This window comes from Tauraco erythrolophus, chromosome 3 (genome assembly GCF_009769465.1).
Source record: "Tauraco erythrolophus isolate bTauEry1 chromosome 3, bTauEry1.pri, whole genome shotgun sequence".
NCBI lineage: Eukaryota > Metazoa > Chordata > Aves > Musophagiformes > Musophagidae > Tauraco > Tauraco erythrolophus.
Window position 1 is genome coordinate 30,057,204 of NC_141467.1, and position 14,097 is coordinate 30,071,300.

Consider the following 14,097-nt stretch of genomic DNA (forward strand, 5'->3'; position numbering starts at 1 on the left):
AAGCTTTTCTGGCTAATGGTTGTATAGATGAATCCGATACTGAGGTGTGACTTATTTTTACTTGCTTCCTTCTTGCACTCACAGGGAAAAAAGTTATCTGGGGAAAAGATCCTGTAATTATCTGCACCTTCGTTAACTGAAATAATAAAACATTGAAAGCAGAAAGTTACTTCCAAACAGTACAATTTGCTGAAATAATAGTGGAGGTTTCTTTTCCATATTCTTTTTTTCAACCTGTTTTAAAAACTGTAGTACAGTCCAGTTCCCTCTCCTGAAAATGTGGCATAGAAGGAACATAATTGTGGCATGGGAGTCCCTTTTCTGTGCAGGCTAAGCACCCTTCCCTCTCTAAATTTTCATTTGTCTTTAACCAACTTAAGATATGAGTGATTCTTTGGGAATCTCCATTACATCCACTGAAGATATCTTTGTTTTCGTCTTAGCAGTGAAATCTTTTTTTTCCTTCCCTATGTGTAAATGCCAATACGTGTCTTTTACGGAATCATTATCTTTCAGAAAAGTTTAAACATGAAAGACTGTAGGCTGATTTTTCTCCTTGGTCTTCTAAGAATTTGTTGTATGTGTTCAAAAGGAGGTAAACTCTTTATGAAAAGAAACTCAAAATCTTAAAGGGCCAATTCTTCATTCATATATAAATGAGACACATCTCACTAAGGAAGAAAAAGTAATAAATGAATGGGAAATGGATGGTAATAAGTGATGTATGGGACCTTGATAAAATAATACAAATACGAGTTGAAAGTTTTCAGGTTTTAAATGTATTCTTTTTTATGGAAGCCTGGTAAGAAAAAGCAATTATTCTAAGAGGTTACTTTAATTTCACTAGACGAGATTACTTTTTAAAAGCAAGAAAAAATAAGAGATTACTGATAAATTTTTAAACTTCTAAATATTTTCATAAATGTATGAAATATTTGTTGTCTGCCTGCTACCATACTGTTTCTTCTGGTTTTGTTGGCTGGAGCTTGATGTTCTAAACATACCTTAACTGTGTCTAATAAACACTGATTTGACTCTGAGGAATCTCAACGAACCCAATAAAGCACGATGTGATTCTTATCTATTACTTATTTTCTCAAGATTTTTTCTTCATATGCTGCAGGACAGCTACTGGGGATAGCTACATGGCTAATGCTGAATCTCTTAGGTCTCTGCATACCTGTCAGCTGAGGAATTTGAGAAACTTAACAAAGATTTTGAGAAGCCTTTCAATTTCCGAAAAGTTAATCATAGAAATGTCTTGTTTCAAGTTTTATATAGTTTTAAAAACTTGGATAGATGAAAAAAATCCGAAGATCACTGAACCCCTTTCAGATTAGAGTACTTCTCAATATCCTTCAGCTTGAAGAGAGAAGTCTGTGAGAGAATTGCGTATTTGTTTTAAGGTATTAAATACTGGGTATGTTTTCATGCGTTTTAATTTGTAAAGTAATGTTAACTGTTAAAACACCTGTTTTGTCCCCATGTATTCTTTCAGCTATCCAGAAGAAACTGCAGAAAGGCATACAATTGAAAATGTGTCCCTATGTAAAGGAGGTGTGAAATAATAAGTGTTGCAGCTTCTCTGCTTTGCTGCTGGGAAATATCTACAAATGCTTTATTTGTTTTGCTGGTATTTTTAGCACAATACGAAATGCGTTCTTGAGAAACAACAATATTTATGTTCTGGACTGAGGGTATTTCAGAAGGGAGACTATAGGGGATTAGTGACTGTAAATCAAACATTTTACTTTTGGGTGAATTTCTGTATCTATGTGTTTGTGCCAAAGGGGAAATCCATAATGAGCAATAGTGTGGCCTGTATTTGAAAGATTTTTGTCTTAGAAAGAAAGAAGGTTTATTTTTTTAGTACTTTAATGGCATAGTGTTATCATTAGCTGGCACAAATGTACTTAAAAGACTGGCAAAAAAATGGCTGGCATTTGATGATTGCTACTTAGGCAAGTGACTCATGGCAAGGATATGCAACAGAATTGATACTCGAGAGTGAATTTTCATTGTAACCGTCAATAGAAGCCAAACTTTGCATTGCAGGTTGCTTAAATATGTTACCCCACTGAAAGTAAATGGTGATGGTCATTTCCATGGATGCTGTTGTAAAACGTTGCTCTGTGTAAATTGATGCAAGAATAGGAAAAAAGGGCAGAGTAAGAATACTGATGTCTTTATATCACGTTATGGTCATGCTTCTACACAGACTTTTGTGTAATGAGTTAGGCTGGGGAGAGAAGCAAGTAAGGAGCATGGAGTCAGCACGGAGCAGTGTAGGGAAAAGCTTGGAGGGCAGAGGAGTGGAAGCTATGGTGCAGTCGGTGAGGGCAGTAAAGTGACTGAAATACAAGTGCAGTCAGTAAAGATACCAAGGGGAAGGACCTTCTGTTGAGGAACATACCGGCTACTTGGTCCCCCTCAAACCTTTCACCTCTAAAGTGCTTCTGCCAATGCCTTAGTTACCTCTAGCAGCTGACTGCAGTTTTGGGACATCCCAGTCCAGGGCACCCTTGTTCTCAAGGAGCTTTTCTTCTAGGTGTGCTGGTGAGAGAGTGGGGAAAGGAAGACAGCAACTGAACTTGCCTAGCATCCTTATCTTGGAGTAGTTTCTGAGTTGCTGAGCATCAGGATGCCGAGCATCTTGTCTTAGAGGCGGACTCTTTGTGGCAGCAGAAGACTCTCCTCCTGCAACCCCTCAGAGCTGTGTTTGATTCATTTTCTAAAAGTAGTTCTTGACTCAAAGTAGAGCAGAGGTTTCATGGTTTAATACAAGACTTGCCTGCTTAACCACTGGCTCATCTGGTCTATGCATAGAATTGTTTTGTAGCTGCTTAAATAATTTAAGTTGAAATGGCACTACAGTCTTGAGAGACTCATAGGACTTAAGTTTATGTATGTATGTGTATATATATGTGAGTGTGTGTATGTTTTGTGGGATGATTTCTTTCCAGATTTGTTTGCAATTGATGACTTGGCTCTTAAAGTGAACTGAAATAAATAGTGACAATTGAATTATGTAGTATCAGACACTTCTGGATTGGCAATCAAGTATTTTAATTATATCAATAACTTTGGATTCTGAAAAACAGAACTATAGTTTAAAGTGTGGGAAAGTAACTATAAATTATATCTTGGCGGTCCATGTTCCTTCAATCACTTCCTATGTTTACTCAGTTTTCAAGCCAAAATGAGCTGTTTTAACTGCAAACATTGCAAACTAATCTTGATCTTTAAAATGCAACCTGTTTCTTAGCCAGTAAAAAAGCCGAACTCCAGAAATGGTCTGGGATTTCTGTTTCTAATAGAGGACAGCACAACTCTCTTATTACTTCATCATTGTAGTCTTGTCAATGGGAGTAATTATTTTGCTGGCAATTTTAGCAGATGCGATGCATACTGAAGGCAGGTAGAAATAGTTAAAAATTTTCTTGTGGAGACTTTCTTGTGGTATATTTCTAATGTAGACTCAGGGGTTGCATTGGTAGCTAGGCAGCTGAAAGGAAGGCCAAGAAGAACTGTCTGTTCATTTTCCATTGCTACTGGGGCAGAGCACCATATAAGCATTTGAAATTATATGGGGAACCTGTGGACATGAAGATTCTCAGGTCATGACAGTGCATTCTGGTCACAGCCCTGCGCTGCTACATTGCTGCTGCTGCCTAGCGCAGTCAGGGTAGGAGTAAGGTATGGGCTTGTTTTGTTGGTTTTGTGGGTTTTTTTTTGTATACATGAAGGTTTGCCAGAGCCAGAGGAATGCTTAGGAAGGAAGATCAGTAAATGTCTATTCTCCTTGCACTATTAGTAGGCTTTCCAGGACTACTTTAGTATCTTAGCAAATATTAAAGAATAGCTCCAACTGACAGCAAATTTAATTGTTTTGGGAAATGTTCCATTTTGACAGTGTTAGGTTTACGGTCAGACTTGATGATCTTAAAGATCTTTTCCAACTTAAATGATTCTATGATTAGGAATAGGAAGGGTGGAATAAGGACCTACCCATCACTGATGCTATTGCTAACAAACAGAAACCCAGATTTTATCATTCTACCTTTACTGATTTGCTAACGGAGGAGGCTTTTCAAGTATATTGAGCAATAGTGCCACATTTTACTTTCTTGTGGGTGGAGTGCCAGATCTATTGTCATTTGAGATTTATGCCAGTGAAAGCCTGCAGTTCTGCATGCTTTGCTCTTTGGCCTGCCTCCTCCTTCCTCCCTTTCCTCACCAGTCAGCTGCTGTCCCTCTGTCGCTAATTTACATCCCCAAATAAATGGAGCTTAATCCCTAACCCTTAATCCTCCTAAAACCATCTGAACTTTGTGATCCTATCTTGACTTTGCAGGACATTTAAAAAAAAAAAAAAAGACAAAATTTCTTTTCATTTCTAAAAAGGATGGCCATCATTTATATTTTTGGGAGGACTTTCTAAAAGGGGGCTGGCGTTTTAGTGTTCCATGTATTTTTCTTTGTTATTTTATTTTTTTTCTCATTGAAGTTAATCATCTGGGGTTTCTGTTTCAGTTCTGCCTCCCTGCCATGCAGCGTATACTCCCAGCAGGGGAATCTGAGGAAGAGAGATTTCCAATGAGACCTCGCTCTGATGTATTAATGTAGAGTAGGGGCAGCATATTTTCCCAGAACACTATTTGATGTATGAACGTAGCAATGAATAGAGGTTTCCCTAGCTCCCCCTTTTAAAAATCAGTAATTTTTACTTTTGGAGCCAGGCAGTGTTTGAATGAGCCGTGCCCTTTCTGTCTGAAGGACTCTGTACTGGTGTACTGCCAGCATCTTGTCCCACAAGATTTCAGACATCAGAGGAGGATGCTCCTCCTCTTTTGAATCTGGTAGGATTTACGTTTCTCCTCTTACACTATGTTGCGCGGTGAATTGGCAATGTTCATCTTGTCTTCTGCCTGTGTGAATTATCATGGAGTTAAAACGCGAATGCACTTTATGAAGTTACTGGTTTCAGTCTGCAGACAAAATCAGAGCTGGCCTGAGAACCAGAGTTTAAACCCCTCTTAGTATGGATGTTGTAGAGTGACAGAGCAGAGAGGGAAGCTCTTCCTAGGCAGAGGGGGAAGCGCGTCAACCGCCGGAGCTCCGTGTGAGTGCAATGCCCTTCTGAAAGCCCCTAGGCAAAGCTTAGCAAGAAGATTCTCGTGGCTGTGGCTGGTACCCCGGCTAGTACCGGGGGTGCTGTCACTCCTAGGCTGGATTATTGCAACTTCTGCATTTTGGAAAGTTTGGTTGGTACAGAATGTGATTGCTGGCTCGCTCAGTAGTGTGTCATGTGGAGAGCACAGGCTGGGGAAACCCGTGGTTCCTTATTTAAAGAAATGAATATTATGAAATATGCAATGTTTAACTTTGTAACAGCAACAGGAGAGAATCGTACAGCATAGGATTAAATATGGGAGTGCTCAAGCAACCAGAAACAATGGGATAGCTTATGAAAGGAAAGGAAAAACCCATAAAAATGAGGTTCTCTGTGGTGGAAATCTCATAGACAAGCATCTTGTTATGATTCCCTGGAAAGACAGTACTCTGCACAGCTGCTAGCCACTTAAGAGAGAAATATGTATGTGCATATCCAAATGTGAATATTCAGTTACTAATCCAGTTTCCCCAAATAATTGGAATGGAGCTTTCAGCAGTACTTGTTAGCTTAAAAAAAAAAAAAATCCCCTTGAGAAACTGCGTTCCAAAACCTTGATTCTTATTAGGAAGCGAAGCAACTTTCTTGTAGCATAAAAATAATCATTCTTTGGGTAAAAGTTTTCAAACATATGGCCTGCAGAAATAGTAGACTTTAGAAAGATTTATCTTTAACGGTGTGTAAACAATTTATCTTTGCATGTGGAAGCTGCACATGAGATAAGATGCATTCTTGCGAAGTGCTGTTCCTTGAAAAAGTCTTCAGTGTGTCGTCAGATAAGACCCTGCAAAACTGCATTAGAGGATATATCAAATGGTGCAGGGACAGGAGAATGGGTAGGAAAGGAGGGAATCCCACCTACACTTCTCATTCTGCTAGTGGCACTATGCAGCATACTGTATAGACAGTTTGATCACAGAGTTTGTGGGGTCTTTTAATAGCTAGACTGAGTTATGCAAGTGAAAGCATGATTTGTGAATGTTGTCAAAATAAGCAAGCTTTAAACTCACCAGTTTGAATATATTTAATGTTTTTTTCATTAGATATTGGACAAAAATAGGGCTCTATTACAAAGCAACATACATTATCTTGTTTTTTCTTCCTTCTGAGATGACTAAAGAATGGAAGAGACACGATCAATTCCAGGTTTGAGAATGAATGCATAAAGTATAGGTATCTGACGAGGCCAACGATGTCTTTTCATAAAGACTTTAAGTAGCCAGCCTTTGTGTCACTGCACAATCTTTATGGTTGCAGGAGCTTAGCAGGAAGCTTAGAGAGCTTTGCCTGTGTTTTGCTGCTTTTCTCATCAGCACTTTCATGCCTGCTGATTAAGGGGTCATAAATCTTCACCATATTAGCGGAGAGTCCATTTCCATAGCAAACGACAACCTTTCCCTGTCTCCTTTTAACTGTTATCACACATATGCGGCAGCTACTTGTACATATCATTGTCACACACCCCATATATTCCGTTCCATGAATGGTCTCTTCCTGGAAACCTGAACCTCTTACCACTACTAGAGTGTAGCCTTTACTTTTGAGGTCACCTGACTTGGCAAGTCAGTAAGTTAATGGGTCTGAAAAGATTACGCTAGACCAAAATTGATGTAAACATTCTCCTTTCAATGTAGAACGTATGGCTTGGATGCCTTTCATCTTTCACTGCACGTTCCAGATGTTTGCTTCTTTCCTCTCATCGTATATACATGATGGGATAGATAATGTTTTCGGTTCAGATTTATGTCTAGAGCATGATGTGTTTGTGCTCTGCTTCATTACATCTTCTTTTTCCCTTTTATTTGGGAAAGGAGAAGTACCTTAAAAGCCTTTTTTTAATTCAGGTTTGATTTGTTTGTTCAGTGCTTTCCAAAAGCAGTCTGGTTAGAGTCCCTCATCCCCTTCATTTCCTCTGCTGTTCCCCTGCAATATATCTCTTTTCAGTCAAGGATGACTCTGTGCTGTAGTGGTTTACTCCTTTGGCTGCTTTGAAAAAGTTTCAGAAAGGTGATCTCAGAATTAGCTTTGGGAAGGCCCTCGTTTGAAAAAAATAAAAACCAAAAATCTCACCAACATAAACCAGATCTTTAGCATGAGGTATTTTGAGAAATAAATGCTAATTTTTCCCCAGGTGATACTCTAATATGCATTCACTATTTAAGATTATGGGGAACATCTTAAAGTTCTAATGGGTATTTCAGTTTTTATCTTTCACTGAATATTAACAGCCCTTAATGTCTATGTGCTGATATAAATTTTATTTTGGCTTGGGGTTTGACCTGAAGGTGTCTGAAGCTGATCTACTGTTAACTTCTCTAGCATAGGGATGATATTTTTTGTATCATCCAAATGTCTTTTATTTTTCCCAAGCAGGTATGTTAGGTCTATTAACAAACATCAGAATCCACAGCCAACATTCCTCCTTTTTGATGGATCCACATCCATCCATTCCTCCTTTTCCCTGTTTTTCCAGTCTTGCTTTTGACTGTGAGTCAATCCGGAATAGATTTTTTTTTTCTCAAGGGTGATGCAAACATACTTGATGTAAAATCAAAATATCTACTCAAGTATGAACAAAAAGTATTTAAAGAACAAGGAAATGTGCTCTGAGCTAGGACACCTTTACCGTCTGAAAAAATAATTGTAGTTATTTCGCTCAATACTTTATACTGTTATATATATCTTCTTTCTCTTAGATTAGCCAATAGTGTTGTCCAATAAAAGATGTATCTATTTGTCCTCAGATCTGTAGAAAAACTATTTTGGAGGATGCTTTCCCCACAGCTTTCTTGATTCTGCACTTATGCTACCAATTTGTGTTAGTTTTTCTAAATTCTGCTTACTCCTGTCCTTTCTATCTCTTGCCCTTGCTCCCACCACTGCCCACTCTGGGTAGGGGAAATTTGGCACCTTCTCTCTTTAGTAGCAGAGAGTTTTTAACCATTGACCTTGGCATACAGAGCAACTTGCTTTCTAGGTGTGCAAAGTCCTTGTGAATTACCATGGCATGCAGCCTTAGTTTACCTGAACTCTAAATATACTTTACTTTAAGCTTAGCTGTTAAATTCCAGGGATGTGTTCCTCTCTCTTGAGTTTTAGGAGCAACAAGATTCAAAATTCTTAAAGAACAAGAGATTACTCAAGTTTCTTTGATTTAAAAGCACCATATACAAAGGGATGTATGGGAGGGAGCTGTTGCCTGGTGCTGGAGAGGAGATTCCTCTGGGGTCCCTGGGTATGGTTCTGACTCCCTGCACTGCTGGAGGTGGCTCTCCATCATACAAGGTGAACTTGAATGTTGCTTGGTATCCAGTGTGATTTGGATCTATGTATTGCATGCATGCATATTTATTTGTAGTTGTTTGATTTTAAATCAAGTACCCCAAGTTTGGAGGAACTGAACCTGAGATATGGATTTGATCATCAGAAAACATTTTATCTTGGGTCGTCTTCTTATTTTTCCAGGACTATAGTTGTTGTAAAATGTTATTCTGGAAGTTCATCTTGTGAATTTTGGCATCACTTACTGCACAAATTAACTTGAGATAAATTGCTTCAGAATGAAGAGTTCAGTCTTCTAACTGGTGACATTTGGGAAGGGTTTTGCTGCAAGCCACTACTTCGGATGGGACAGGCAGAGGTCCACGTGCCCTGACTGACCACACTCCTTTCCTGTGCATCGGGACATGCTCTTTAGGTTGGTGGCTTGGCCAAACATACAGCAGCCTCAGTGCCAGCCAAAGGTCCCCTGCTGTTAAGATGTCCTTAGCTGCTTAGTGTAAACAGCCGTTCTAATTCTTCAGTTCTGTTCTGGAACAGCAAAGGGAATTCCCTGGTGGGCTGCAGTGGAGGGAGATCTGTGAATGCACCTTTACAACACTATTACATACAACAGAGGAGATCAGGATTGTGTTAACAGGTAGATTGTCTGTGTACTCTTCCTCTACTCTACTAGTAATCCCATCGTGTTTTGAGTATGGCAAATGGATACGTAGAGGAAATTTGTCTTCTTCATAAAATTGAGTGCTTGTGTCTGTAGTGCCCTGGTCCGACATGGAAGTTTGTAAATTTCCTAGCGCTTCATTATCAAGGCTTTTGTGTATCTAAAGAAAAAAAAAGACTCTCAAAAACTAAAACATTGAGACTAATAAAAACAATTATTAACTCAAGTGTGCACTGCCTTTATTTTATCTTACGTATTTTGGGGTTTTATGATATACTTGTGCAAAGATGTGGGGAATGATTCTATGCTTCCTCTTTATATGTATTTTAAAGGATAAATTGTCTTTATCGTGTGATAAATTTGTGCATCTATACATCACTAAGATATATATTTAAATTGTTTTAACAAATTTGACCTCCTGACACATTAAACAGATTTTTCTCATAATTTCTACGTTTCTTATGAATTTCTAGATCACCTTACAATTTTAAATGTCTCCTTTGATCAGCCTTTAAGAATTATGTAACTTAGCTCTGGTGAAAGAAGGAAATTAATAAGAAATAGTCTGTCAGACTGAAAGAACTTTGCAGTGTGTGAATTGTCACACTAAAAGGGACTTGATTATTTTATTTCTCTTGGCAATTTTCTAAGTGTATGCGGTGAATTCTGGAATCACTGTCAGCAGAACTATCTACTATCTGGATCTTGGCTTCTCAGCGCTGTTATTAGAAAGCTGAAATTTCTATTTAGTATACTGTTCTGTATGAAAACATATATTAAAAATAAAAGAAGGGACCTGGCAACTGTGACATTTTTGTCCACAGAATTACTTCTCTTCTGTTAATATTTTAAATTGGTTTTTTTGCCTAATTTGTATGGTTAATTCTTTGAGTGCTGTTTAATCAAGTTTTTAGTAGCCTTTTGTTTGTCTACATGAGCTTTATGTAAGAGAAGGCAAGAAGCTTTAGATACGCTGCTCTAGAGTCCCTTGGCATAGTATTATGCATGTAGTGCCCAACAAAGCCCTCCTGTCCCTGGTGTGCGATACGGGGTCGTTCTGCTGCACTGAGTAAAGGGCTGATGGTTGAAAAAAACAAGTGAGTCACTTTAACAAGTTTAACTCCCATCAAATACTAAGGAGTGTTTTCTCTTATATTCACTGTTTTTTCCGTCATCATGTGGGAATATTATTTTCTAGTGTTCTTATATTCAGCACTATTCTTCCCATTCTAAATAGAATGAATTAATATTATGTTAAGGTAATGAATATAATATTATGTTGCAGTATACACGGATTCTAAAAGTTTTGCTGTATGCACTTCAAATACTGAAACTGGAATTACACTGAGGCACGTAGGTGGCCTTCTCTTGTTGATACTGACCCTTTTAAGGTTGTAAGGATGTCTGTTTATGCGATTATGATGAGATTTTAATATCAGGTAGAATGTCTATAAGCCCTTAATGAAAAAATCAGAAGTCGTGTTTTATGAATATTAATCTTCTGTAGTTGACTTAAAAGTAAAAGTTTGTTTTTTCTTGCTTTGCATCAATGTATTTAATTTTAAAATTCAGAATTCTGCTTCTGGTCTTCTCTATACCAACTTTCACATCAACCTGCTTACACCGTCTGAAACAAAGTCAATATTGCAGGCATGCATTTGGTTTTACATTATAATACATCCTGTTTCTTTGTCTTTCAAAAATCTAACGCAGCTTTTCCTTTGTCCTGTGGCAGGATGACAAGGACTTGGTTCATGAGTTTGTTGTCGCTGAAGGTCTGACTTGCTTAATCAAAGTGGGAGCAGAGGCTGACCAGAATTATCAGAACTACATCCTGAGAGGTAAAGGAAATGCATCCAAAAGTTGTTTTTTATAGCTCTGAAGCTCTCGCAGGTCTGCTGCAACTTGCCATGTTAAGTGTCTTGGAACATGTTTCTCAATATGGTCCCAATTCTAGCATGTTATGCAGGAAAATAAAGGGGAATTAATACTCACCACTGAGCAGGCTGAATTTGAAAATTCAAATATTGATGGTCTTTCAATTGTCCAGCTATTCTTGTAGATTATACTGAAAATCTGTAATTCTAAGAAAGAAAAGGTATTCTAAAGTTTTCACTGAATAATTGTAAATGTCAAAGGGCACAGAGCAAAATAACTTGCTGGAGTGCGATTAGTGGCTATGGAATAAACAGTGAGATGGTCATATCTTAAGGTCAGTTGGCTGGAAACAAGTTTTAGCTGTCAGATATTTTGAAGTTATGTAGGTAATCGGAGGTTTGCATTCTGTGCTTTGCACTTAAAAGATAACTGGTAAAGGTAAGTTTCGGAGAGTAACGCGGAAAAGTTGTGTTACTGGATTAGAAAGCTTCATTACTGCACGGTATTGTGGCCCAAATGAATGCGTGCGACTTTCTAGGACGAAAGGAAACCCAGGCTGCAAATTTGGAGAGTACCTTCGATATTTCGAGGGGTTACGAGCGAGGGGAGAACAGTTACACCAAGAGATCTTTGCTGCTGAATGATCTCATAGTAAATAGAGAGCGCTAATGAATGCATAGTTGTGGTGGATTGCTCATTTGAATTTTCTTAGACTGACGTATACAGCTGTCTTTAAAAACGTCACTTTGATGTATTTAGCTGCCAAAACTCAAACTGCAAATTGAGGAGTAAAACAAATACAAAAATGAGGAGAAGGATTTTGCAAGAACCAGAAATGCTAAGTTACTGAAAGCAAGAATTCAAATAGTAAGTGCGGCTTCATGTGAAGAACTTGAAGATTAGACTGTACGAATACCAGCTTTTGAGGGTATATAAGAAAACCAAACCATTACCACAAATTATGTTCTATGTCAGTAGTTGGACAGTGATATAAATGTACTCGAATAGTAGCTCGTATATACTCAAAAGGAAAAGACTGTTAACCTCAATGAAACTAGACAAGGACACAGAAGAAAGAAAAAGATTTTCTTTGCAGCTGAAAGAAGTTGTTTCTGGGAGGAAACTAGCCACAGATGTTCTCAGAAAATTCAGACTCGAAGCGAGATAAAGGTGCTGTATAGGACTGTCTGGCCTTCAGTTTAGGGATTTCCTCCTTTATCAGCTCAGCATTCATCTAGTGTGGCTGGATGACGTCTTTGCCCTTCAGCTGGGTTTTGGAGCCAAAAAAATTCAAAATAAAGAAGCCTGATAGGTGTTTACACTACTTGAGTATCCAAGTGGCCTCATAGTCCGAATACTGGATAACCCTACAGCTCTGCTGCTCCAACGTCAGATAAGGTCCAGGGCACTGAGCCTCACACTTGCCAGAATGATCTGCTGATACCAGAGAAGTCAGTCACATCTGAGTGTTCTCACCACAGTATTGCGCATGCCTTCATCTTGCTGAGATCTCATTTGACATCATCCAGGTATGGATTGAGAAGAACTAAAACTTCCTTCGACATTGATCGCTTTTTCTTCTTATTAGGATATACCCTAAAGCATCCAGAATTCAGGGAGATCACGGTGGTCTCTTTCTTGGTGTGGTTTTCTCTAGTTGTGCTGTTTAAGAGCTTGATATCCATGGTCTGAAGTTAGAGACGTTCCACTGAGTTCAATGTACGGTAAAACAGACCCTTGGTGCCAGTGTCCATGACTTATCTCTAAATATTTAGGAAAGCCTGATTAAACCATATCAAATTTTCAAGATTGCTAAATAACATTGATAGTGGCCAGATCTAGGTAGTAGCTCAAAATAAATGACTTATAACAGCTAAAACCACTTCAATGTTATCAGTGTCTTAAATTTTAACTAGGGTTCCTGCTTGATAATGCCAAGCACATTGCAACACCAACTGCCCACAGGATCCCTTACGCTTTACAAGCTGAGCTGTACCTTGTACTAGCTGCAGAGTAACTTACCAACCTTGAACTTCTCTGCTAGAAGGACTATCACTAGGATGGGCCAGCCGTTGCCTCAGTTTCCCAGGTAGCCCCTTTGCTCCTGCCAAGAAGAGTCTGCGGGTTCTTGTGCAGGAGACCAGCTCCAGCAGCTGGGGAGGGTACTCAGTGAAGCCTCTCCAGGAGGTCTGCCCTGCCTGGACCCCTATGTCAACGGCAGTGAGGAAACAGCAAACTCATCTTGTTGCATTGTTATTAATGAATGCTCACAGCTTGTGCAAAATAAATATAAAACAAACTACCACCACCACAAACTTAATGGTATGGAAGTAAGCCACAGAGCTAAAAACTTTAAGAAGATGCTTTCAGGGATTGGTATCTTCTGAAATCAGGTCTTTTCCCCGTCCCTGTTTTGCTGGTGTGAGAAGCTGAAGTTTCTGTCTGGGTAGTGTATCCTAGCATCTGTTACAGTAATACAGTTTTTCTGTGTGAAGTGGGTTTTATTTCAGAAATTAAATTTGTCTTGATTGTCTTTCAGGAAGTTCTTAACCTTGTTACAGCTCCAAGATTATGTCAGCTGGTTTGCAGTTCCAGGAGCTAGCCTGTACTTTCTGAATAGGTCTACATGTGCAATGAGATAAAGATAGGTTTGGAAGTATGGCGTAGCCAGACAATCTTATCCAAATACATTGAGGAGGGTGTTGAAAAGAAACATTAAATACGTCATGTAAGAGTGTTTTTCTGGTATATTATTTTTGGACAAACCACAGCAATTGGTTGGATTTTTTTGTGACAGTCGTGTGTATTATTGCAGTGCTGCATTTTACTGAACTCAGAGTACTGGTGAATAAGTTAATAAATTTCACTGAAGATACATCATAGCTAGCACTGAGGTGGTCCCATAAGCTTTAAACTCAGTTTTAAGTTATGGAGATTTAAAAAAAAAAAGTAAAAAAATATCGTCTTTGTCTAGAATTTTTATGTTTTACTGCTGCTATCCTTGTCCTGCAGATCCTTTTGGAATGACATATATATCCTCCTTATTTTCACTGCATTTAACCTGAATCATAAAGGCATGTGATTTCCCCTTAGTTCCGTATTT

The 14,097-nt window shown here is 38.5% G+C and overlaps 1 protein-coding gene across 6 annotated transcripts in view; it reads left to right on the top strand.

The window, feature by feature from the left end:
* FHOD3 (formin homology 2 domain containing 3) overlaps positions 1-14,097 on the top strand; it is a 411,475-nt gene that overhangs the window by 192,163 nt on the left and 205,215 nt on the right. For all 6 annotated transcript variants that reach the window (XM_086609099.1, XM_086609100.1, XM_086609102.1 and 3 more), the window contains exon 5: positions 10,852-10,957. In XM_086609099.1, coding sequence (XP_086465225.1) covers positions 10,852-10,957 — 106 coding nt within the window. The remainder of the gene's footprint in view (positions 1-10,851; positions 10,958-14,097) is intronic.